This window comes from Ranitomeya imitator, chromosome 2 (genome assembly GCF_032444005.1).
Source record: "Ranitomeya imitator isolate aRanImi1 chromosome 2, aRanImi1.pri, whole genome shotgun sequence".
NCBI classification, from domain to species: Eukaryota; Metazoa; Chordata; class Amphibia; order Anura; family Dendrobatidae; genus Ranitomeya; species Ranitomeya imitator.
Window position 1 is genome coordinate 55,274,050 of NC_091283.1, and position 26,577 is coordinate 55,300,626.

At 44.3% G+C, this 26,577-nt stretch overlaps 1 protein-coding gene across 2 annotated transcripts in view; it reads left to right on the forward strand.

Annotated features, from left to right (window-relative positions):
- Window positions 1-645: 645 nt before the first annotated feature.
- The window catches only part of LTBP4 (latent transforming growth factor beta binding protein 4), a 115,554-nt gene continuing 89,622 nt past the window's right edge, over window positions 646-26,577 (forward strand). For both annotated transcript variants that reach the window (XM_069746768.1, XM_069746769.1), the window contains exon 1: window positions 646-1,164. In XM_069746768.1, the coding sequence (XP_069602869.1) occupies window positions 945-1,164 (220 nt within the window). In that variant the 5' untranslated portion in view covers window positions 646-944. The remainder of the gene's footprint in view (window positions 1,165-26,577) is intronic.

Consider the following 26,577-nt stretch of genomic DNA (forward strand, 5'->3'; position numbering starts at 1 on the left):
AGAGGTGCCCTCAAATTTTTGAAATTACAAAATAGGTCCATTGCACCCGTTACAAATAATGTAATAAAGCTCGGCTCAGCATAAATGTCAGAAATATGTAACCCGAGGGCAAATGCTCTATCAGGGGCTCATTCTATTGTGCATGCAGAGGTAGTAATTGCCCCGGAGCCCTGGTACATGTGAATGTATAATAAGAAGACATCGTTGTTATTATTAATGACACTTGTTAATGGAGCCAGAGCCTGCCCATGGTGTTACTGAATGAAGTGTCATTTTAGAATAAGACTTTGACCCTTGTGGATAATGCCAAGGGTTAGAAGGAGCTCTGGGAAGGAAACATGATGATCTCTATGTTGCCCTTGCTGTTATCTGCACCGAGAGTGTAAAATAAATGTTTAGGAGCAGGGAGTGAATGGGGTTAACATGATCCCAAGTAATGGCTGACGGGATACCCTTGTAAACATTGTTGTTGGATGGGTGCCCAGTGACTGTTTTTAATTAGTTGATCCACATTTCATATTGTAGCCAGCATGCTGTGTAACTGTTCTCGCTTTCTGTCACTCCCTCATCCGTCCTCTCGCACTCTCCCTCTTTTTTTTTTTCTTCCTTTGCTCTAATAAAGTCAGAGTGTCATTCAGTCCAAGTCTCTATTCTCCCATATTAGGGGAGTCTAACACCACCAGACCCCAAAAGGAGCCCGTACCCGGATCCCCACATCTCTCTTTCCCCCTTACCACCACCACCACAAACCACCACCATCTCTCCCTCCTTTCTCCTTCTACGTGAGAGGCAGGAGGAGTTCAGGAAGAACATAATCTCTGCAAAAAAACAAAACAAAAACCCAACACAGCCCCCAAGAAGAAAACTAAACCCCACTCCCTGAGGCCCCCCTCTCTCCCCAAGAGCTAGCAATCTACCGGGGCCTCTGGGAGTGAGAGCTCACAATGGAGGGGAAACTAATTCTTCTTTCTGTGTCTCTTTGCTGCTTGGGGTGGATGCCAGCCTCCGGACAGGTGGAGAAGGTCCGGGTGATGTTCACACCTATGATATGCCGTGTGCACTGTGTGAACAACCGATGCACTAACGTGTGCGAGAAAGGGAACATGACCACCGTCTACAGCGATGAAGTCTCCAGGAACAACGGAGAACATGGATTTCGAGCCTGTGAGTATGACTTCATTTATTATGTCACTGTACAGCGGGTTACTATGTAGACCTCTAGCACTACCTTCACTCAATGTCTATGTCATTATTGCTTATGTATAATATGTCTATGGGCTCGGATATAATGTACTCGCAGTAATATTCGATCAGATAAAGGAGTATCAGCATTTTACCCATTGGCCGAATCATTCACCAACTTTAAGAATGAGTAGTTGGGAGGAGGTTGAGGGCATCGAAGGGGGTCGCCACGAAGGGAGCAAATTTATCCAAATGGTGCAAACAGAATTATAAATTTGGTGAAACTCACTAAACCTCTTTGGGTTCATGCAGACACCCGTAAAACTCGATCCGAGCGCGATCTGCAATGCACGGACCCGAACTCGACAGCACGTGCTCGGACTGAGGTTTACAGATGTTTGTATGAGCTCTTAAGACACTTTTCTTCCTGGCACCTCATGGTTGCAAGGCATTTACACTAATATTAGACGCCAAAAAATTTCACAGATTTCTATTCGATTTGGAACATTTGACTTTTTTTTGGGGGGGGGGGGGCAATTTTCCAAAATTTTAAGACAGGTACAAAAAATGTTTAAAATGTAGTACAGCAAAAAGATTCATAGGACCCTGGTCTAATTGGCATGTTGGCAGTCTGTGGCACTGCAAACCTCTTAGATTGCTTTCACACATCAGTTTCTTGCCGTCAGTCACAATCCGGCGAATTTTGAAAAAAACGGATCCAGCAAAAGTTGCCGCCGGATCAATTTTTTTAATCATAGACTTGTATTAGCGACGAATTGCGATGGATGGCCTCACGTTTCATCCGTTTTCCGCCGGATCTGTCGAAAATTGGTTTTCCGGTGGCTGCAGAAAACGGACATAGTAACGTTTTTTGTGTCCGTCAAAAAAATGGATAGCGACGTATCCGTTGCTGTCCGTCGTTTGCTAGAATGGAACCCTATGGCGCTGCATCCATCATATGACGGAATCTGGCGACAGATTCCATCTTCTTAACTGAGCATGCTCTGATTTTTTTAGGATCCAATTAGCTGGATCAACTAGTCGGATCCGTCAAAAAAACGGATCCATCGCATCAGTTTTTCACAATCTACGACGGATCTATTTTTTTCAACATTTGACGGATTGTGACTGATGGCAAAAAACTGATGTGTGAAAGCAGCCTTACTTCTTGCGGCATCTGCAGCGCCACTTTTCATTAGTAAGCCAATAAGATGAGGCATCAGGGATGCTGTAGGTAGTAGGAGATTCGCAATGCTCTGTATGGCCACAGACCCCAATGTGGCCACTTGATCGGGGTCTTGTGAATCTTTTTTGCTCCACTCTAATCATCTCATTAGCACTTGGCTCCACTTCTTTCTGAACTTCCTCCTCTTTCCTATGATGGATGTCCATAACAGTTCATTAGCTAAACCATCATCCTTCTCTGCATCAACCATTATAGAGTAGAAGACTGGCTTAGCTATTAAACAGAGGCTGACAGCCAGCCCCCTTCACCAACACAACAGTTATACAAACTGCATCCGAAACTGGAAAACTGCTTTAAGTAGCCATTTTTTGGGTGGAGATAAGTGTCTTAGAAGAAAGATGTCCGCCAAAATGATCAATACTTTATCTGACATATCACTGGTTCTGAGACATTTCCATTGATCTGGGTGGATACTATTACCAGCTGTTTATGATCTGCAGTTTTATAACTATTGCTATTAAGTATTAATGTCCCTTTAAATTCCTGTCTAAAAGGATATCCCTTGTCCTTGCTAAAACATCCTTTCAGGAATTCAGGATGGGAATACAGCAGAGCGGCGGGCAGGCTCACATGTAAGAGCATTCGTGTAGTGCAGCGGGATGATGTCATGCAGGATGTTTCATGAACGGTTGTATAGGATAATGGATGTGAAATAAACAAGTCGTTGAGAGAATAAAAGGTCTCATTATGGACTGACAATTCCACAATAAACAGCATTCACATAAATGAGCATGAGCATGTCGAAACAAACCAGTCATATTTTGGAAGGCATTTGCAAAAAGTATGGGACTACTTATCTAAGGAGGTCACTCTCAGTGCAGAAGTGCTTAGATGCAAAAATCTCCGAGTACCACAGTAGTCGATTAGTGGATCCTGCAAAAATAATGTATTCTGTGCTCTATAGTATACTGATTTACCGTGAGAGTCCATGGTAGAGCTACACAACTGGGTAGGCAGAGTGGCACTTTTGAGACTTATGCTCAGCAGTGAATGTGCAGTGTTGCAGGGCAATGTGTCCCAAGTGAACTTTATGCTTTGTTACAACATCCCACTGCGTTACAACAGCAATTTCTTTTTTCAAGTCCAAATGAACGCCAAAAGGACACAATAGAAAGGTTTAGTTCAGGTTTGAGGTTCCTGATACAGTAAGAGGCACCAGTAGGAACACCCAATAAAATTCCAGAAAACACAAGGGTCAGGAATGGTGAAAATTTGGGACTTTCTAGAGATTTCTTGACATTGAGTTTGCCATTAAAGAAACACTACTCCCATCAGAGTTTTTTATCCTCTTATTATATTGCAGTCATCATATTATTCAGCACTGTGAACTTACAATTGCTCATTTTGCCTTTCTACCCAGCTAATTCTTCTCTTTTGTCTGCCCTGTATAGAAACAGTAAGTCTCTGGTCCCTGCATTTATCATTCCCCTATTCAACTCCTTCCCCTGCCAGGGACTTTTGCAGGGACTCATACGGGGAAAATTGACCTCATGTTTCTACATGGAGCTCAGAAGGATTCAGTTAGTCAGTTTCTAATCACGTGATAACATAGACCTAATGGAAAAGAGAAGAATTAGCTGGTAGAAAGGCAAAATGAGCAATTGTAAGTACACAGTTCTATATAATATGATGGCTGCAGTATATTAAGAGGATAAGAACTTTGATGGGAGTGCTTCTTTAAAGGTCTTATATCTGTTTTGTTAGACGAGTCTCCAAATAAAAATGTATCAGATCCTAACTCAGAAACAGAATCCCAACTGATCAGTTCCAATCTTGGTGAACCTGGTGGCAGCAAGCGTTCAATTGTTCTGCGGCACTACCACAGGTGAAATGAAGCATTACACGATGCTTTCACTGAAGTTAATGGGATATATTTATGATAAGCAGACATGGTGAATCCTCCAGAACTAGACATGTTCTTTGTAGCCAATCTCCACTCCTTTTAAGGGGTTGTCCAATACATTTATATTCATGACCTATCGTTAGGATAGATCATCAATATCAGATTGGTGGGTGTGCGACGCTCGGCACCCCTAATGATCAGCTCTGCTCCTGGTGCCGGTGTCCGGATGTGCTCAGTTGAGGAGCGAAACAGCATAGCTCCATCAACTGGATAGTGGCCACAGCTTGGTACTGCAGATCCTCTTCTGGTCATGTGAACAGGGGCAGATGTGCGGTACCAGCTTCCCACTGTGCTGTGCAGCTCCACAACTGATCACATCTACCCAGCACCTAAAAAAGCTGTTAGGTGGGAGTGCCAGGTGTCGCACCCCCACCAATCTGGTATTGATAACCTATCATAAGGACAGGCTATTAATCTAAAAGTAGTAGACAACCCCTTTAAGTTTGAAGATTTCCAGTCCATCAGGTTGCCACATTAGAGGAACTATATTTTAATGATCCACATGAAGATATGTTTTCTGTATAAATACTGGAGCTTAAGCCCACATTAAAGAGTGTTCCATGTATTGGATGATGTGGAGGATCAATGGGTGATCAATGGATATTTATATATATATACAATTGGCAGCTTTCTCTTTTGGATAGTAATGATAAATGTGTTTTGGTAATAGTACTTATACGGTTTTACTGCTGTGTCTGAATTGCTCCCCTGATTCACCTGTAGACACCTCGGAGAAGGAACGGGTGTCTGTAGGACTAGCTGCTTATTGGAAGTCCCATTTCTAGGATTAGCTGAGATCCCATCATTCACAAGAAAGGGGAAGGACAAAGTCCTCTGTGTGAAAGGAGCAGTAGTGAGCATGTGCAACCACCACTCCTATAGACAGTGCCCGCACATGCTCACTTCAGAAGAACTTTGGGAATCTGGTTTGGTGGGGTTAACAGTGGTAGAACACCCAGCGTGGATCTATGATAGATATTTACTCTGGGGGTCCTACAATTATTCTTAATTCCCTGCTTTTAAATAATTATTATTAGAGCCGGTGTAATTGGTTAATACTCGCTCCATGGATCGTAATTGAATGTTGCGTTGTTACGCTCCATCATGGAGTGGCCAGATGTTTCACATTTGGCTGGTGAACAAATGTCTTCCAGGGGGGTTGTACAACATTTGACTTTAATGTAAGTAAGTACCATTCCTCCGTTGTATGAAAACTGACATCTGGTATCCAGCATTACTGGTATCGCACCATCCTCTGCGATGTCTGATCTAATTACATACTTCCCCATGATACCAAACAGAGCTAAACTCAGCAGAACAATTGTAAATGTCCCGTTGGAAGATCGGAAGTTATAGCTATCGAAATGTAATGCAAATGCATAAAATGACATGTATATGTACATGAACATTGACTTTTAGATAAGGCTGAGATGATGGTGTACAGTTACATTTACTGTAGTGAAAGAAAACTGGAAAAGTCAACGAGGCGCTGAAATGTCAGCCATTGTATCAGAGCCAAACAGTCCGGTGGTCAATGTAGATTTACCCCACCAGCAAGCCTAGTTTTAAACAAAAATTAGCCCTGGGCAACAATTAAGTGGGGCCCCAAATGCTAACATATTGCACCATCACACCCAAACATTTACCCAAGAAGTTTTCAGACTGTTAAAAGATCGCCGATCGATTATATTCAGGTCCTTCAGGGCTTAGTTACACAGGCTGACAAAGAATGATGGGGGCCGAGTGGTCACTAATAGATGGTTGTGTACCACATGCGGCATCATGTTATCGGCAGCACATCACCGATCTATGCCGGCTGTGCTGCTGACAAGGATGATTATTGTGCAGGCATAACTGATTCCATCACGCAATGAATGAGGGTTTTTGTTAGTTTGATGACTGCAGTGCTGACATGTTTACACCTATTATTATTATTATTATTTATTTATATAGCACCATTGATTCCATGGTGCTGTACATGAGAAGGGGTTACATACAAGTTACAAATATCACATACAGTAAACAAACTAACAATGACGGACTGATACAGAGGGGCGAGGACCCTGCCCTTGCGGGCTTACATTCTACAGGATTATGGGGAAGGAGACAGTAGGTTGAGGGTTGCAGGAGCTCCGGTGTTGGTGAGGCGGTAGCTCCGGTGTTGGTGAGGCTGTAGCTCCGGTGTTGGTGAGGCGGTAGCTTCGTTGGTGATGAGGCAGCAGCGGTGTCAGTGCAGGCTGTAGGCTTTCCTGAAGAGATGAGTTTTCAGGTTCCGTCTGAAGGATCCGACTGTGGTTGATAGTCGGACGTGTTGGGGCAGAGAGTTCCAGAGGATGGGGGATATTCGGGAGAAGTCTTGGAGGCGATTGGATGAGGACCGGATAAGTGTGGAGGAGAGTAGGAGGTCTTGGGAGGACCGGAGGTCACGTGAGGGAAGATATCGAGAGATTAGTTCAGAGATATATGGAGGAGACAGGTTGTGGATGGCTTTGTAGGTCAGTATTAGCAATTTGAACTGGATACGCTGAGGGAATGGGAGCCAGTGAAGAGATTTGCAGAGGGGGGAAGCGGAGGAGTAGCGAGGAGAGAGATGGATTAGTCGGGCAGCAGAGTTAAGGATGGACTGGAGAGGTGCAAGGGTGTTAGCAGGGAGGCCACAGAAAAGGATGTTGCAGTAGTCAAGGCGGGAAATGATGAGGGCGTGCACAAGCATTTTAGTAAATTGGGGGTTGAGGAAACCTATGAGCGCTTGTCTGCCGTGCTGACATGTTTACACCTATGAGCGCTTGTCTGCAGTGCTGACATGTTTACACCTATGAGCGCTTGTCTGCAGTGCTGACATGTTTACACCTATGAGCGCTTGTCTGCAGTGCTGACATGTTTACACCTATGAGCGCTTGTCTGCAGTGCTGACATGTTTACACCTATGAGCGCTTGTCTGCAGTGCTGACATGTTTACACCTATGAGCGCTTGTCTGCAGTGCCGATATTTTTACATATGGATGGTACATACACTATATATTACATACACACTGCATGCTACACACACTATATATTACATACACACTCCATGCTACACACACTATATATATACACACTGCATGCTACACACACACTATATATATATATATATATATATATACACACTGCATGCTACACACACTGCATGCTACACACACTATATAAATACACACTCTCCATGCTACACACACTATATGTATATATATATACACCCTCCATGCTAAACACACTATTTGTTACATACACACACACTCCATGCTACACACAATATATATTACATACACACACTTCATACTACACACAATATATATTACATACACACACTTCATACTACACACAATATATATTACATACACACACTTCATACTACACACAATATATATTACATAAACACACTCCATGCTGCACACACTATATACTGTATTACATACACACTCCATGCTGCACACACTATATACTGTATTACATACACATTCCATGCTACAAACACTGCAGATTTCATATACACACACTGTAGAGGATGTACCAGGCTCTTTCCACCTCAGTTCCTCCAGACTACCTTAGGGCGAAGGAATATGACCATAACTTTGTTGGATCGCCCCCACGTTAAGGGCAATGGGGTACTCGGTACCAGGTCCTACAGTTCCTTCTGCGAGGATGTCACGGTGGCCCTACCCGGTCAGTGGCCCTTCTGAGGGGCGTCCAATTAAAGGTGTTAGTTTGTAGATGACGGTAGTGTTCGTGACGCCACCTGTGGTATTCGGCCAGGGTGACCGACGCTGCTTAGGGGTCCGCTGGGGTGATGTTATGCAGGGCCGGACTGGCCATCAGGTAGTGGGCCGCTCGAGTGTGCCGCTGTCGGCTCACTCCCCCCTGCTGTCGGCACACTCCCGGCCCCGCATTCAACTATACCGGCGTCATTTCTAGCCTCAGAAACTGCACTGATGATGCAGGACTGGTATTGGACACCCCCATCCTATGATACATACACACTGCATGTTAAACAGACACTGCATCATACACACACACACACACTGAATGTGAGACACACTACAGATATAGTGGATATAGTTCCAGGAGGATCAACAGAGGCGCTGATAAGCACTGTGATAGACAAGATCTCTACTACACCCATGGAGCTTGATGAAGACCTCAAAGCGCAGCAGTGCTCTCTTGTGGATACCCAGGATGAGCAATATTACTTTTTCCCTATTCTCCATCCATTAAGCATTCTTTTTTCTCTATATACTGTAGATATATAGCATTGTTAGACACACTGCATGTTGTATACACACACAAACACTTACACACAGTATCCTCTCTCCTCTTTAGTTCCTCCAAACTCCCGTAGGATGAATGACCTTTGGTCTCATGACCATGATGTCACCAACGGTCCTTCTACAATTTTAACCTCCAAAACTGCCCTGCCAGTGGTATTATCATTGGAGTTTCTGGCTTATAAAGGCTGGGAACCCTTTTGGGGATTTGGGCCCTAGGTAATTGCCTTGATCCCTTCAGCACCTTTGACCGAATATCAGCATGGGTTTCTTATTTAATCAATTTCTATGAAGATGTAAGTTCCGGACTAGAGCAAGGGAACGCAGTGGACGTAGTGTATATGGACTTTTCAAAAGCTTTTGATACGGTGCCACACAAAAGGTTGATACATAAAATGAGAATAATGGGGATACGGGAAAATATGTGTAAGTGGGTTAAGAGCTGGCTCATGGATAGGAAACAAAGGGTGGTTATTAATGGAAGACACTCACGCTGGGTCGCGGTTAGCAGTGGGGTACCACAGGGGTCAGTATTGGGCCCTCTTCTTTTTAACATATTTATTAACGATCTTGTAGGGGGCATACAGAGCAGAATTTCAATATTTGCAGATGACACTAAACTCTGCAGGGTAATCAATAGAGTGGAGGACAATTTTAATTTACAGCATGATTTATGTAAACTAGAAGCTTGGGCTGATAAACGGTAAATGAGCTTTAATGGGGATAAATGTAAGGTCATGCACTTGGGCAGAAGAAATAAGATGTATAACTATGTGCTTAATTGTAAAACAGTGGGGAAAACTGTCAATGAAAATGACCTGGGTGTATGACAAACTCACATTTAGTGGCCAGTGTCAGGCAGCTGCTGCAAAGGCAAATAAAATAATGGGATGCATTAAAAGAGGCATAGATGCTCATGAGGAGAACATAATTTTACCTCTATACAAGTGCGACCAGAACTGTGCACAGTTCTGGTCTCCGGTGTATAAGAAAGACATAGCTGAACTAGAGGGGGTGCAGAGAAGAGCGACCAAGGTTATTAGAGGACTGGGGGGTCTGCAATACCAAGATAGGTTATTACACTTGGCACTATTTAGTTTGGAAAAACGAAGGCTAAGGGGTGATCTTATTTTAATGTATAAATATATGAGGGGACAGTACAAAGACCTTTCTGATGATCTTTTTAATCATAGACCTGAGACAGGGACAAGGGGGCATCCTCTACGTCTGGAGGAAAGAAGGTTTAAGCATAATAACAGACATGGGTTCTTTACTGTAAGAGCAGTGAGACTACGGAACTCTCTGCCGTATGATGTTGTAATGAGTGATTCATTACTAAAATTTAAGAGGGGACTGGATGCCTTTCTTGAAAAGTATAATGTTACAGGTTACATACACTAGATTCCTTGATAGGGCATTGATCCGGGGAACTAGTCTGATTGCCGTATGTGGAGTCGGGAAGGAATTTTTTTTCCCAAAGTGGAGCTTACTATTTGCCACATGGGTTTTATTTGCCTTCCTCTGGATCAACATGTTAGGGCATGTTAGGTTAGGCTATGGGTTGAACTAGATGGACTTAAAGTCTTCCTTCAACCTTAATAACTATGTTGAGTACTTGCAACCAATGTGAAATCTGTTCTCGAGCCCCAAAAGCTACATATAATTTACAGTGCTTTTAATAACCTAGAAAAGTCTTTGGGACTTCACGTATGTACATCAGGGCTGGAGTGCGGTGATATCCCCTGTAACCTTTATTGCTTAACTAAGTTGTTCTTGTTTAAATGACAATGTCCAGGTCACAGTGCCCAAAATGGTTGCTCACTGGTGGTAGTAGATAGCTTAGAAGGAGATGAAACTGTGTAATCATGGAGAACAGTTCAGATGGCACATACTTCAGGAAATTACCATAGTATTGTCAATAAAGAACCAGAAGTACTACAGGAATCAGGTATGATGGCCAGAGGGCAGGACAGGAGCCTCGGTAGGAGTAAACTGAATCAAAACCAGAAGATACCAGGTTTTATATCGAAGCGGTTATCCAATAGACCCCTCGAGGTAGCCATCACAAAACATGCGATGGGGCTGGTGAACGTGCGATGGGGCTGGTGAACGTGCGATGGGGCTGGTGAACGTGCGATGGGGCTGGTGAACGTGCGATGGGGCTGGTGAACGTGCGATGGGGCTGGTGAACGTGCGATGGGGCTGGTGAACGTGCGATGGGGCTGGTGAACGTGCGATGGGGCTGGTGAACGTGCGATGGGGCTGGTGAATGTGCGATGGGGCTGGTGGCGGGTCTCTCCTACATCTTATAATGGGTAACAGTCTGTTTGATGGGTTGGGAGGGTTTACAGGAGCTTTGTGATGCCAAGTACTGATATATAATGGAGTCCTGTTATACCTCCTTCCCCCCTCTATACTACAATGACTCCTAGGTTAACATACGCACTGTGCTCTTTCCTATTATGGAGAAAAAATACAGTATTTGATGTAGTATTGATGTTTTTGCCATTCTCTACCTGATCTTTTCTCTGAAATTTTATGAAACTGATTTATTTTGTATTACATGTATTGATATATGTTTTCTTTGGTCTACTGAATACATGTATACCCTTTCATACACTATACCGTGGACACACTTCTCCAATTATTTTGTAATTTAAGATTTTAAGGGGGTATGTAAAGAGAGAGAAAATTCTGTGATCCATATGTATTATTACCCCTCTATAAATCAGTTGTGAGGCCACATCTTGAATATGGGATCCAGTTTTAGGCTCCAGATTTTAAAAAGGATATCTGGAAATTAGAGTCGGTTCAAAGCCAGCATCTAGATTATTACATGGGACGGATGATGGGAAGTTGGAAAAGTTGGGCTTCTTTAGCTTTTATGAAAAAAACAGGGCTCAGAGGCGATCTCATTAATATGTATTAATTACCTGTGTGGTCAATACAAAGAACAGGCACATGACTTATTTTTTCCAAAGACCTTACAAAAGACCAGAGGGCATACATTACGTGAGGAAGAAAAGTGATTTCAGCAGCCAAATAGAAAGGCTTCTTTACAGTTAGAGCAGTCAGTCTATGGAATGCAAAACCTTTAAAAAAAAGGCTGGATGCTTCTTTCACAACAAATGCATTGTGCATTCTATATAATCTAGCTATAGAGAAGGGATGAACTAGATGGACCTTCGGGGCCCAAACTGCTGCAAATCACTAATAAACAGATGAGATCTAAAGTGTTTAAAAATTGTTTCAATAGCCTGGTGTCCAATTTTTCGATTTTTGGATTGGACAACAACACTCTTGCATTAAAGAGGTCCATCAACGAGGAGGTGATTGAGAGTCATCAGATTTTGAAGGACTTTCCAGCTGAAACAGCTTTTATTGCTAGGGAGGTGGGTGATTCATTTTCATGGTGTGATATACTAGCAAACTAGGTACTCCCAAAACAGAAAAAGTCTCTTTCTAGCAGTTTTGGCTAATAAAGAGTGTCCCAAGTAGAGTTGTAGGTCTTTATTATATCCATATGTCGTAATAAGACATATCTCAGCCAGACCAACTCTTTAAGAAAAAAAGTTGTTTTCTAAGATGTAAGGTGTATGAAGTTCTTTCAGAACTTTTATGACTGCAATATTTTCATGAAAGATTACCTACCCTACTCAGTTAGGAAAGTGTAGCGGACTTCGAGGAAAAAGGACATCTAAAGGGAGTCTTATAAATAAGGGTCAAGAACATTACAGCTGAGGTTTTGAAGGTGCAGGGGTAACAGTTGCACATGTGCACACATTTTTTGGATATCCCAGTGACCTCGCTCCAAGAAGACACCAGTTTTACAAATGGCTTTATATTAGAGCCCAGGAGCATTGGGGACATAATTACACTCTTCAAGAACATTGTGAGGTGTTTCCATCTCCTTGAGGTACTCACAATAGCCAGGAAAAAGGGAGTGAGGTATAACGACTCACTAATGACTCCTTTAAAGAAAACTTTTCTATTCTCCAGTTATTCTATTTCTTGAAGAAAGAGTTGATTAAAATGCACACGAAGGTTGAGCCCTTGTGTCTTTCTATCTGCCAAGTTTCGGTCAATTTTTGAGAATCTCTGCCAACACTACCTACAAGGCTGCACTGTAAAAGAAAAAATAGTACAATTCTTGTGTGAGGCCTTATTGTTTTCTTCCATGTCCTGAAATGACATCCGGGATCTATCATTGATGAAAATTGGCCAGAGATTGAACTATTTTATTATCTTGAGGAGATGATCCTTACCTAAGTTTTCTCTGATCATCAGAATGCCTCGAGAAGAAGGTTTCACAATATCAATGCCTGGACAGGTTCACGGATATATTTATAGATGTCAGGTAGGCCTGAAGGGAGAAGTCATGGAAGTATGTCTCTGGTCAGACAAAAATGATGGTAATAAAGGCGGAAGAAAGTCTAGATGTCTAGAAAAGACTGACTCCAGCTGTACTGGACGCCAGGTGAGAAGACAATCTCCAGGTTTCAAAGCAAATTTCATAGGAGTGAAGTTCACATCATGAGAATAGGAATTAATACTTGGACTGGATTACGCCCCGTCTTCAGACACATCGGACACATTTTATATGCATAGATAGATAACTGGCTCGCAGGTGTTCTTAAAGCTGTTTGCAAGGAAATACAGTATTCACTTGCCACAGATTTCGATTGTCAAATAAATAGTGTGTACTGTGAGGTATAAACCAATCTAAGGATATGTTCACGCTGAGAGTTTTTCACACTGTCAAAAACTACGAGTTTTCTAGTAGTTCTAAACCCTGGAGCCGATAAAAGAAGAGACATGCTCATTTTTCAGGCGGCTTTTGTTAGAATATGGAGTAAGAACTTCCGCGAGAACAACAGCAGAGTCACCGGCAAAGTGGCTTCCGAAAAACAACCACAGCTTCGTCTGGGAAAATTTGGTGACTGCTTTGGCGTTTAAAGTAAGCTGTGTGCACGTAGCTTTGTAAATTTTTTGGAAGAGTTTTGCATTTCCTGAAAATCATGGCAAAAAATGCAATGCGAATAAATCATGCAAGCATTCCTTAAAGGTGTTGTTCGTTACTTAGTCCTTATACCAGGATTTGTTATGCTGTAGTGTTCGAAATGCGTTGGCTTTTATGGAGGGTATTCACTTCAACCTTTCGCAACGTATGTATACCTTTCACTTTTTTATTGGATTAAATAAAATTATATATACTGTGTATATATATATGTATATATATATATATAGATAATGGAAACTGGATCCTTTTCCTTTCTTGGACATTGCTACAATGCCATCTGTTTGTTGAAACGTTCCTGTGTCTTCCTCTGTGAGCAGCCGAGTGAACAGCATTGCCACAATATACTGTATATATTTATATAATTGCCTTGTAATGTTTTAATTTCCTGTTCTGTCCAGATGTCACCGTATCCCAGAATTCCAAGCTGAGGAAGGTCACCGACCGCCATATTGGGACACCCAAGTGATGGGTGTCTCAATATGGGAACTGCTGCTGGTACCAACCTATTGCGCCGTACCACCAGCGGAACACCGTCGCACCAAACACACACATACACACACACTCTATACACCGTACGCACCATACACACACTCACACACTCTCTCACACTCCCATTCACTCTCACACACTCACATTCACACACTCACATTCATGCTCACACTCTCACACTCACGCAGCCTCTTGCGCGGTACCAGCAGCGGAACACCTTCGCAAACACGCCGCCGCCGGGATCAGCCGAATGATTCACTGACTGCCGCCATCTTTGTACAGGAGGAGCGCATGCGCAGGTTTAATGTGATCACCGCTATCTGTCTGCACAAAGATGGCGGCAGTCTGATTTACTGCAGGTGCAGTGAATCATTTGGCTGATCCCGGCGGCAGATGCGCAACGTGTCTACAGGCAGAGGAAGCCGGTCACATTAAAGGGGTTTTCCCACGAAAAAAAGTTCATTTTAAAAATTGACTGTGTCTGACCTTGTACGGAGCATACCACGTCTCTTGGGCAGGGGAGGAAGCAAAAAATAATACTGACATTACAGCAGGAGATCACAGTGGATTCATTTTGTGAGGTAAAATATTTCACTGACTGTTTTGAAAAATTATTTTACCCAGTAGCTGTGTTATGCTCTGTACATGGTCAGACACAATTTTTAAAAAACCCTTTAAAAAGCAAATATCAATGCCAACATGGCTCCTCATAAAAAGTACATCAGCACTGAAAGGAAAGCAGCAAAGACACAATGTCGAAGACAACAAAGGGCAAATGAGACTCTTCCAAGAGCAACAGCATCGCTGAGACAAAAGCAATGCATATAAGCGTAGGCGTCAAGCACATGAGTCCCCTGATGCAAAAGTAATTAGATTATCACAGGATGCACTGCAGGATCTGAGTCCATGGTGGCGTAGTGTGTTACTTATGGTAGGCCTTGTTACATTGGTCCCAGCTCTCTGCAGTTCATTCACTAGGTCCCCCCGCGTGGTTCTGGGATTTTTGCTCACCGTTCTTGTGATCATTCTGACCCCACGGGGTGGGATTTTGCGTGGAGCCCCAGATCGAGGGAGATTATCAGTGGTCTTGTATGTCTTCCATTTTCTAATTATTGCTCCCACTGTTGATTTCTTCACTCCAAGCTGGTTGGCTATTGCAGATTCAGTCTTCCCAGCCTGGTGCAGGGCTACAATTTTGTTTCTGGTGTCCTTTGACAGCTCTTTGGTCTTCACCATAGTGGAGTTTGGAGTCAGACTGTTTGAGGGTGTGCACAGGTGTCTTTTTATACTGATAACAAGTTTAAACAGGTGCCATTACTACAGGTAATGAGTGGAGGAAAGAGGAGACTCTTAAAGAAGAAGTTACAGGTCTGTGAGAGCCAGAAATCTTGATTGTTTGTTTCTGACCAAATACTTATTTTCCACCATAATATGCAAAAAAAATGATAAAAAAACAGACAATGTGATTTTCTGGATTTTTTTTTCTCAGTTTGTCTCCCATAGTTGAGGTCTACCTATGATGTAAATTACAGACGCCTCTCATCTTTTTAAGTGGTGGAACTTGCACTATTGCTGACTGACTAAATACTTTTTTGCCCCACTGTATATGTATATATATATATATATAGATAATGGAAACTGGATCCTTTTCCTTTCTTGGACATTGCTACAATGCCATCTCAATCAGCATGTTTGCCCCCAGTAAAATAACAACACTTATACTCAACTCTGGTGACGGCACCATTCCAGGGGTATCGGCCCTCGCTCTTTTCGGGGCTCACGTTATGGCACACAATCCCTGCGCTGGTATCACTCAATCTCCTTTGGACAAATCTGACATCAAGAGGAAGTCAGAGATGTGGAGGTTCTCTCACCTTCTCTTCATGCCTGATACGTCCAAAGGTGGGAAGAGTGAACCCAGCGCTGATTAGATGCAGGGATCATGTGAGAGAACGACATGATGCAGTCCTCGGGAGAGCGACTGCCGACTTTGCTGGAATGGCGTTTACACCAGAGATGAGTATACTGTAAGTGTACTTATTATATGGGGGGCAAACATGCTGATTGAGATAGGGGTATCAGAGTAGTGGACAACCCCTTTAACCCTGCTTCATACATGTTGGATGTACAGTTACGTCCATAGGCACTAAGGAGTTAAAGTGATTGTCCCATAAACAACACATGTTAAATGTATGATTTCTGGGGGGCTAAGTTGTAATTCCAGGCACAGCCCATAGACATGAGTGGCGGTAATGGGCGAACAAAGCGATTAGAGAGCCTAAATAACTCTGCCATAGCCCTAATCTTTTCAGACAGTATGACTGGATGTTTGTTTGCCCTCATCTACACTATGATCCATGGATTATTTCCCTAAACCCTTCTTGCTCAGGAATCCTGTGCAGGTTCTCACCACCTCTTAAAAGGATGCTGTGAGCTTGATCCAGGTGCCCCGTAGAGATGGCATGACCTCCCCTTTTGGTGGTATGGTCTTACTGCCTAAGGCCACATTTTTGAGTACCTGCGCCCAATGTGAAATCTGTTCTAGAGCCTCCTAAAGCCACATACAATTTATAGTGCTTTTTATAACCTAGAAAAGTCTTTGGGGCTTCGCATACATCAGGGCTGGAGTGCGTTGATATCCTCTGTAACTGCGATTGCTTAGCCAATGCGCAAACCTATTTCTAATATCTGCTTGAACATCATTTTTGCATTACTAAACTTTGTTACATCCCCACCACCTGCACCCAACATATTCCAATCTCCTGCTTCGTCCATAATCAGGGTCTCGAGTTTATTTTTGATGTCTGTGTGAAGTTTATTAACTACAGAGCTCATACTCTCCGAGCACGTAGGAGGAGACTTTCATGTTACCCACTTGTTAGCTGGATATAACACACGCCGTGTCCCTGTGGAATATCAGCAGTGTGAGCTCATAGCTGGAGAGGTACCACTCAGCCGCTCCGACACTGTGATGGGCTGGCTGCCAGCTATGTCGCCCCTCTGCCCTACACCATTCACAACATGGGTTCCTCCCTTTAAGCCAATCAGATATATAACGTAACCTATAGGGAGGGTGCCTGCACATGGAAACCACACGTTGGGCGTCTCTGAGTTTCCATGTGCTCACTTACTCGCCCAGTGGGCATAATTTGGTGGAATGGGTGGAATGTCACAGTTGTAATGAGGTACAGGACCTCCTGGAGCATGCGTCTCTCTGCAGGAGGGGAACTCGGGTTTTCCCTAATCATAAGCAGATCTATAGACTACAACATGGCTTTTCTTTACAAAGTGCAAAAATTTAGTTTGTTGCCATAAGTACTTAGAATAAGGGTACCGTCACACTATACGATTTACCAACGATCACGACCAGCGATACGATCCTGCCGTGATCGTTGGTAAGTCGTTGTGTAGTCGCTGGAGAGCTGTCACACAGACCGCTCTCCAGCGACCACCGATGCCGGTAACCAGGGTAAACATCGGGTTACTAAGCGCAGGGCCGCGCTTAGTAACCCGATGTTTATCCTGGTTACCATCCTAAAAGTAAAAAAAAACAAACGCTTCATACTTACCTTCGGCTGTCTGTCCCCGGCGCTGTGCTTCTCTGTACTTGGCTGTGAGCACAGCGGCCGGAAAGCAGAGCGGTGACGTCACCGCTGTGCTTTCCGGCCGCTGTGCTCACAGTGAGTGCAGGAAAGCACAGCGCCGGGGACAGACAGCCGAAGGTAAGTATGAAGCGTTTGTATTTTTTTACTTTTAGGATGGTAACCAGGATAAACATCGGGTTACTAAGCGCGGCCCTGCGCTTAGTAACCCGATGTTTACCCTGGTTACAAGCGAACGCATCGCTGGATCGGTGTCACACACACCGATCCAGCGATGACAGCGGGAGATCCAGCGACGAAAGAAAGTTCCAAACTATCTGCTACGACGTACGATTCTCAGCAGGGTCCCTGATCGCTGCTGCATGTCAGACACAGCGATATCGTATGGATATCGCTGGAACGTCACGAATCGTACCGTCGTAGCGATCAAAATGGCACTGTGTGACGGTACCCTAAGACAGCATTGTTGGTGACCAAGTCACCTTGTTCACATATCCATATCCTTTCACCATTCGCTATGCCCCCGCCACAACTCCTAGCTTAAGATTTGCATTAAAATCAGTTGGTGTAAGCAAGAAACACAGACTAGAATATGATTGAATATCAAAGTGTTCGTGCACATTTCCATAAATATATGTTCAATGCATGCCATAGAGTAATACAGGCTGGACCATTATACCATGGATGGTATACCATAGAGTAATACAGGCTGGACCATTATACCGTGGATGGTATACCATAGAGTAATACAGGCTGGACCATTATACCATGGCTGGCATGCCATAGATTAATACAGGCTGGACCATTATACCATGGACGGTATGCTATAGAGCAGTGTTCCCCAACTCCGGTCCTCTAGAGCCACCAACTGGTCATGTTTTCAGTATTTCCTATATGAGGACAACCAGCAGAGGGCGCCTCTTATGAACTCGAGCCTGGGAGCTTTCTAGGAAAGTTCCCACGATCTAGGAACAGCCAGCAGAGGGCGCCTCACCGCAAATGAAGGTAAATATAGGTCGTTGACCTACTTTACCTTCATTCTCCGGGGTTTTGCAGCAAGGAGCTGCGCTGCATTAGCAGAACTCCTTGCTGCAAAATATTTTAACCCCTTCAGATGGATTTACATCGTTGGACTTTACAGATCTTCGGAAGGTATGGATATTGTTTTTGTTTTTTTTTGGTTCAGATCAAGGGTCTTCAGTGAGTGGATTGAGCGTAGAATAAATTATTACAACAACCTTTTATTTCATTATAAAAATAAATAAATTTAAATTTCATTAAAATAATTTTTAATAATGTGTGTGTGTTTTTTTAACCCTTTACTAGTATTGGATTAATAATGGATAGGTGTCATAATTGATGCCTCTCCATTATTAATTTGGCTCAATGTCACCTTACAATAGCAAGGTGACATTAATCCTTCATTACGCCATATCCCACAGCTACACGGGAATGGGAAGAGAGTGGCCAAGTGCTAGAATAGGCGCATCTTCCAGATGTGCCTGTTCTGGGGTGGCTGGGGGCAGATGTTTTTAGCCAGGGGGGGGCCAATAACTATGGACCCTCTCCAGGCTATTAATATCTGCTCCCAGTCACTGGCTTTACTACTCTGGCGGAGAAAATTGTGCGGGAGCCCACGCCAATTTTTTCCGCCATTTAACCCTTTAATTTAATAGCTAGAACGGCCAAATTTTGCATATACACACTACTAACATTAGTAGTGTGGAATATGCAAAAAAAATGGGGATATGAGATGGTTTACTGTATGTAAACCATGTCTCATATGTCGGGTTTAGGAAGGAGAAAGCAAAAGCCGGTAATTGAATTACCGGCTTTCTGCTATATCGCGCTGGATGAAATATTAATATATATACATATATGTGTCTCACTGACATATATATATATATATATATATCTATTCTATGTGTACACATTTATTCTACCTATTCTACTGTAAGCTGTCAGTGTGATTTTACTGTACACCGCACTGAATTAGCGGCTTTTCTCGCTAACACCGCTGCGTATTCCTCGCAAGTCACACTGCTGGTCCGTGTGTAATCCGTATTTTTGGGGCTTCCATAGACTTTCATTGACGTTTTATTTGCGCAATACGGTGACAAACGCAGCATGCTGCGATTTTCTACGGCCGTAGAAAGCCGTATAATACTGATCAGTAAAATACGGCAGATAGGAGCAGGGGCATAGAGAATAATTGTGCCGTATGTTATGCGAGTTTTACGGACGTAGTTTCTGCGCTCTTACGTCCGTAAAACTCGCTAGTGTGAGGCCGGCCTAAGTGCCCACTTTACATTTAATAATGTCCCAAGTCTCCCCACTGTACAGCTCCCCTAGACACAGTATGATGCTCTCTTATACACAGTATACTGACCCGTTAGTAACCTCCAAACTGTTTGATGGTTCCAACACTGTATGATGGCCCCCTCACTGTAATCTCCACACTGTGTGATGTCCCTCTAGATAGCCTCCATATAGTATAATGCACCAGATAGTCCTCAATATAGTATAATGCACCAGATAGTCCTCAATATAGTATAATGCACCAGATAGTCCTCAATATAGTATAATGCACTCCCCATAGGCCTACTCTATATTGTATAATGCACCCCCCATAAGCAGACTCTATAGCACAAGGCAGCACCCATAGGCAGACCCTGTATTATAAGGTAGCACCCTCATAGGCAGACCATGTAGTATAAGGCAGCACCCCCATAGGCAGACCCTGTACTATAAAGCAGCACCCCTGTAGGCAGACCATGTACTATAAGGTAGCACCCCCATAGGCAGACCCTGTAGTATAAGGCAGCATCCCACAGGCAGACCCTGTAGTATAAAGCAGCACCCCCATAGGCAGACCCTGCAGTATAAGACAGCACCCCATAGGCAGACCCTGTAGTATAAGGTAGCACCCCGCAGGCAGACCCTGTAGTATAAAGCAGCACCACTATAGACAGACCATGTAGTATAAGACAGCACCCCATAGGCAGACCCTGTACTATAAGGCAGCACCCCATAGGCAGACACTGTACTATAAGGCAGCACCTCTATAGGCAGACACTGTACTATAAGGCAGCACCTCTATAGGCAGACCCAGTAGTATAAGACAGCACCCCTATAGGCAGACCCTGTACTATAAGGCAGCACCCCCATAGGCAGGCCCTGTACTTTAAGGCAGCACCACTATAGGCAGACCCTGTATTATAAGACAGCACCCCTATAGGCAGACTCTGTAGTATAAGACAGCACCCCTATAGGCAGACCCTGTACTATAAGGCAGCACCCCCATAGGCAGACCCTGTAGTATAAGGCAGCACCCCATAGGCTGACCCTGTACTATAAGGCAGCACCCCTATAGGCAGACCCTGTACTATAAGGCAGCACCCTTATAGGCAGGCCCTGTAGTATAGGACAGTACCCCTATAGGCAGACCCTGTAGTATAAGACAGTACCCCCATAGGCAGATCCTGTAGTATAAGACAGCACCCCCCATATGCAGATCCTGTGGCATAAGGCAGACCCCCCATAAGCAGACCCTGTAGTATAAGGCAGACCCCCATAGGCAGACCCAGTAGCATAAGGCAGACTCCTCATAGACAGACCCTGTATTATTAGGCAGACCCCCCATAGGCAGACCCCCCCATAGGCAGACCCTGTAGTATTATGCAGACCGCCCTTAGGCAGACCCTGTAGTATTAGGCAGCCCCCATAAAAAAATAAATACTCGCCTCTCTTCTTCCTGGTTCCTGCGCTGCTCTGAGCACCCGCTCATCTCCTGACAGCTGGTGCCGGGCAGTGACGTCATCAGTCATCAGTGACGTCATCGCGCCTGCTGTCAGCATCACCGATGCAGTGCTCCTTCCCTCATCATTGCGGTCAACTGTATTGCCTAAATGCCGGTACAGCTGATTTTGCGATGGCAGGCGGGGCGCCCACTACCCACTGTAGCTCCTGGTGGACCCCCTCTGAGCACCGGGCCCGGAGTGCCCGCACCCTCTGCCCCCCTGGTAGCTACGCTACTGCATAAGACCCATTAAGAGTATTGCATTATCTGCTGGATGGGCAGTGTCTCTGCAAAAAGAGCAACACATATAAATGTATACATAGATAAGAGTGAACTAAATACAAAAGTAGTACACCCCTATAAAATCACTTTTGAATAACAAAGGGTACCGCCATTACAGGGTACCTTACTGTCCTTTTGGATGATATTGCAAGGAAAACAGATAGCAAGCAAGAGCAAAACTCCCATTTTACTGCACACTTTTAAGTCTTTATTTTAGAGGGCACCAGTTTATATTCCAAACACCATAATCCTGATCCTGACCTGATTTATGACCCTGACTTTGATTGCTTTCTAATCCCTTCTGACTCTGACCCTATCTTGACTTTGCTTTAAAGGGAACCTGTCACCCCAAAAATCGTATCTGAGCTAAGCCCACCGGCATCAGGGGCTTATCTATAGCATTCTGTATTGCTGTAGATAAGCCCCTGATGTAACCTGAAAGATGAGAAATAAAGGTTAGATTATACTCACCCAGGGGCGGTCCCGCTGCGGTACAATGACGTCCTCTTCTTGTCTTCTTGCAGTGGCTCTGGCGCAGGTGTACTTTGTCTGCCCTGCTGAGGGCAGAGCAAAGTACTGCAGTGCGCAGGCGCCGGGCCTCTCTGACCTTTCCCAGCGCCTGCGCACTGCAGTACTTTGCTCTGCTCTTAACAGGGCAGACAAAGTACACCTGCGCCAGAGGCGCTGCAAGAAGACAAAAAAAGGACGTCATCAAATGAAGATAGGAGGCGCTGGACCCGGATCGCAACGCCCATCGGACCGCACTGCAGCAGGACCTCCCCTGGGTGAGTATAATCTAACCTTTATTTCTCATCTTTCAGGTTATATCGGGGGCTTATCTACAGCATTACAGAATGCTTTAGATAAGCCCCTGATGCCGGTGGGCTTAGCTCAGATACGATTTTTGGGGTGACAGGTTCCCTTTAAGTATTCACATGGTATCTGACACCAACTGTTTCTCTATGTTTTTGTCTATTGATTCTGTTCCTGGTTTCATCCCTCCTAATACTCACCCTGCTTTGCTTAACCACCATTGCCTCAGGCTCACTTTTCCGGCCAGCAGCTACTCTGTGAACACAACCCAGAGTGCCCCTTTGTAAGTTCAGATCTCTATATGGGGTTTCCTCTGCGATATACTATATGGAGTGGCTTAAGTCATGTCAGTCCAAGGTAGCCTTTTTGGACTGACAGCTTCAGACAGACTTAACACATTTTAGAAAAATTTGACAAAGGAGAGTGCAAAATTTTGCAGAAAGATAGCATTGTTTTGCAGGTTCCAACTGGGTGTTTCTTGGGGCTGTCGAAGAGCTTTACATTAAATCGACCTGTAAGAAAAGATCCCCTGTCAATTCCCTTGAAACATCAATATTATTACAACACACCAATGTGAAATGTGGCTGATTCCTTCCTATAAGCTGTCTCCAAATGAAACCATTTAGAGTTGGGAACACGGTTATTATCATTATATCACATCACATTTCGGGGGGGAGGGGCATATATATACATATTATATACAGAACATTTTATATATAATTACTTGCATATCCAGTTGCTAACATATTCAGAACTGTTAACAATTACATATATATCACAGGATGCCATTAGGCAACAACAGCACCGCATGCCTGCCCCCATCGTGACATTACTGCCCTCCTGATGTGATAGCTTGAAGCTCATCAAGAGAATGCCAAGAGTGTGCAAAGCAGTCATCAAAGCAAAAGGTGGCTACTTTGAAGAGCCTAGAATATAAGACATATTTTCAGTTGTTTCACACTTTTTTGTTAAGTATATAATTCCACATTTGTTAATTCATAGTTTTGATGTCTTCAGTGTGAATTGTATGAGAAGGTGTGTCCAAACTTTTGGTCTGTACTGTGTATATACAGTGGGGCAAAAAAGTATTTAGTCAGTCAGCAATAGTGCAAGTTCCACCACTTAAAAAGATGAGAGGCGTCTTGTTATGGCTGGCAATCAGGCAACACAGCGTGCAGTAATCAGCGCACATACAGAGATCTGGCAATAACCAAAAACAATAGGACGAGCTCTGAGACGTGGAATCTCTGTAGACTGCAGTACCTGATCTATCCTCACACAACTATAAGCAGCAGTGGATTGCGCCTATCACTACCTATGCAACTCGACACTGCCTGAGGAGCTGACTAGCCTGAAGATAGAAATACAAGCCTGACTTACCTCAGAGAAATACCCCAAAGGAATAGGCAGCCCCCCACATATAATGACTGTTAGCAAGATGAAAAGACAAACGTAGGAATGAAATAGATTCAGCAAAGTGAGGCCCGATATTCTAGACAGAGCGAGGATAGCAAAGAGAACTATGCAGTCTACAAAAAACCCTAAAACGAAAACCACGCAGAGGGGCAAAAAGACCCACCGTGCCGAACTAACAGCACGGCGGTGCACCCCTTTGCTTCTCAGAGCTTCCAGCAAAAGTTAATAGCAAGCTGGACAGAAAAAACAGAAAACAAACTAGAAGCACTTATCTAGCAGAGCAGCAGGCCCAAGGAAAGATGCAGTAGCTCAGATCCAACACTGGAACATTGACAAGGAGCAAGGAAGACAGACTCAGGTGGAGCTAAATAGCAAGGCAGCCAACGAGCTCACCAAAACACCTGAGGGAGGAAGCCCAGAGACTGCAATACCACTTGTGACCACAGAAGTGAATTCAGCCACAGAATTCACAACAGTACCCCCCCCCTTGAGGAGGGGTCACCGAACCCTCACCAGAACCCCCAGGCCGACCAGGATGAGCCACATGAAAGGCACGAACAAGATCTGGGGCATGGACATCAGAGGCAAAAACCCAGGAATTATCTTCCTGAGCATAACCCTTCCATTTGACCAGATACTGGAGTTTCCGTCTAGAGACACGAGAATCCAAAATCTTCTCCACAATATACTCCAATTCCCCCTCCACCAAAACAGGGGCAGGAGGCTCCACAGATGGAACCATAGGTGCCACGTATCTCCTCAACAACGACCTATGGAATACATTATGTATGGAAAAGGAGTCTGGGAGGATCAGACGAAAAGACACCGGATTGAGAATCTCAGAAATCCTATACGGACCAATAAAACGAGGTTTAAATTTAGGAGAGGAAATCTTCATAGGAATATGACGAGAAGATAACCAAACCAGATCCCCAACACGAAGTCGGGGTCCCACACGGCGTCTGCGATTAGCGAAAAGCTGAGCCTTCTCCTGGGACAAGGTCAAATTGTCCACTACCTGAGTCCAGATCTGCTGCAACCTGTCCACCACAGAATCCACACCAGGACAGTCCGAAGACTCAACCTGTCCTGAAGAGAAACGAGGATGGAACCCAGAATTGCAGAAAAATGGAGAGACCAAGGTAGCCGAGCTGGCCCGATTATTAAGGGCGAACTCAGCCAACGGCTGTTTCCAAGGTCTGATTGGTTCGTTCGGTCTGGCCATTAGTCTGAGGATGGAAGGCCGAGGAGAAAGATAGGTCAATGCCCATCCTACCACAAAAGGCTCGCCAGAACCTCGAGACAAACTGGGAACCTCTGTCAGAAACAATATTCTCAGGAATGCCATGTAAACGAACCACATGCTGGAAGAACAAAGGCACCAAATCAGAGGAGGAAGGCAATTTAACCAAAGGCACCAGATGGACCATTTTAGAAAAGCGATCACAGACCACCCAAATGACCGACATTTTTTGAGAAACGGGAAGGTCAGAAATGAAATCCATCGAAATATGTGTCCAAGGCCTCTTCGGGACCGGCAAGGGCAAAAGCAACCCACTGGCACGTGAACAGCAGGGCTTAGCCCTAGCACAAATTCCACAGGACTGCACAAAAGCACGCACATCCCGCGACAGAGATGGCCACCAGAAGGATCTAGCAACCAACTCCCTGGTACCAAAGATTCCTGGATGACCGGCCAGCACCGAACAATGAAGTTCAGAGATAACTTTACTAGTCCACCTATCAGGGACGAACAGTTTCTCGGCCGGACAACGATCAGGTTTATTAGCCTGAAATTTCTGCAACACTCTCCGCAAATCAGGGGAGATAGCAGACACAATGACTCCTTCCTTGAGGATACTCGCCGGCTCAGATAACCCCGGAGAGTCGGGCACAAAACTCCTAGACAGAGCATCCGCCTTCACATTTTTAGAGCCCGGAAGGTATGAAATCACAAAATCAAAACGAGCAAAAAATAACGACCAACGGGCCTGTCTAGGATTCAAGCGCTTGGCAGACTCAAGATAAGTCAAGTTCTTATGATCAGTCAAAACCACCACGCGATGCTTAGCACCCTCAAGCCAATGACGCCACTCCTCGAATGCCCACTTCATGGCCAGCAACTCTCGGTTGCCCACATCATAATTACGCTCAGCAGCAGAAAATTTCCTGGAAAAGAAAGCACATGGTTTGAACACTGAGCAACCAGAACCTCTCTGTGACAAAACCGCCCCTGCACCAATCTCAGAAGCATCAACCTCGACCTGGAACGGAAGAGAAACATCAGGTTGACACAACACAGGGGCACAGCAAAAACGACGCTTCAACTCCTGAAAAGCTTCCACGGCAGCAGAAGACCAATTAACCAAATCAGCACCCTTCTTGGTCAAATCGGTCAATGGTCTGGCAATGCTAGAAAAATTACAGATGAAGCGACGATAAAAATTAGCAAAGCCCAGGAATTTCTGCAGACTTTTTAGAGATGTCGGCTGAGTCCAATCCTGGATGGCCTGAACCTTAACCGGAT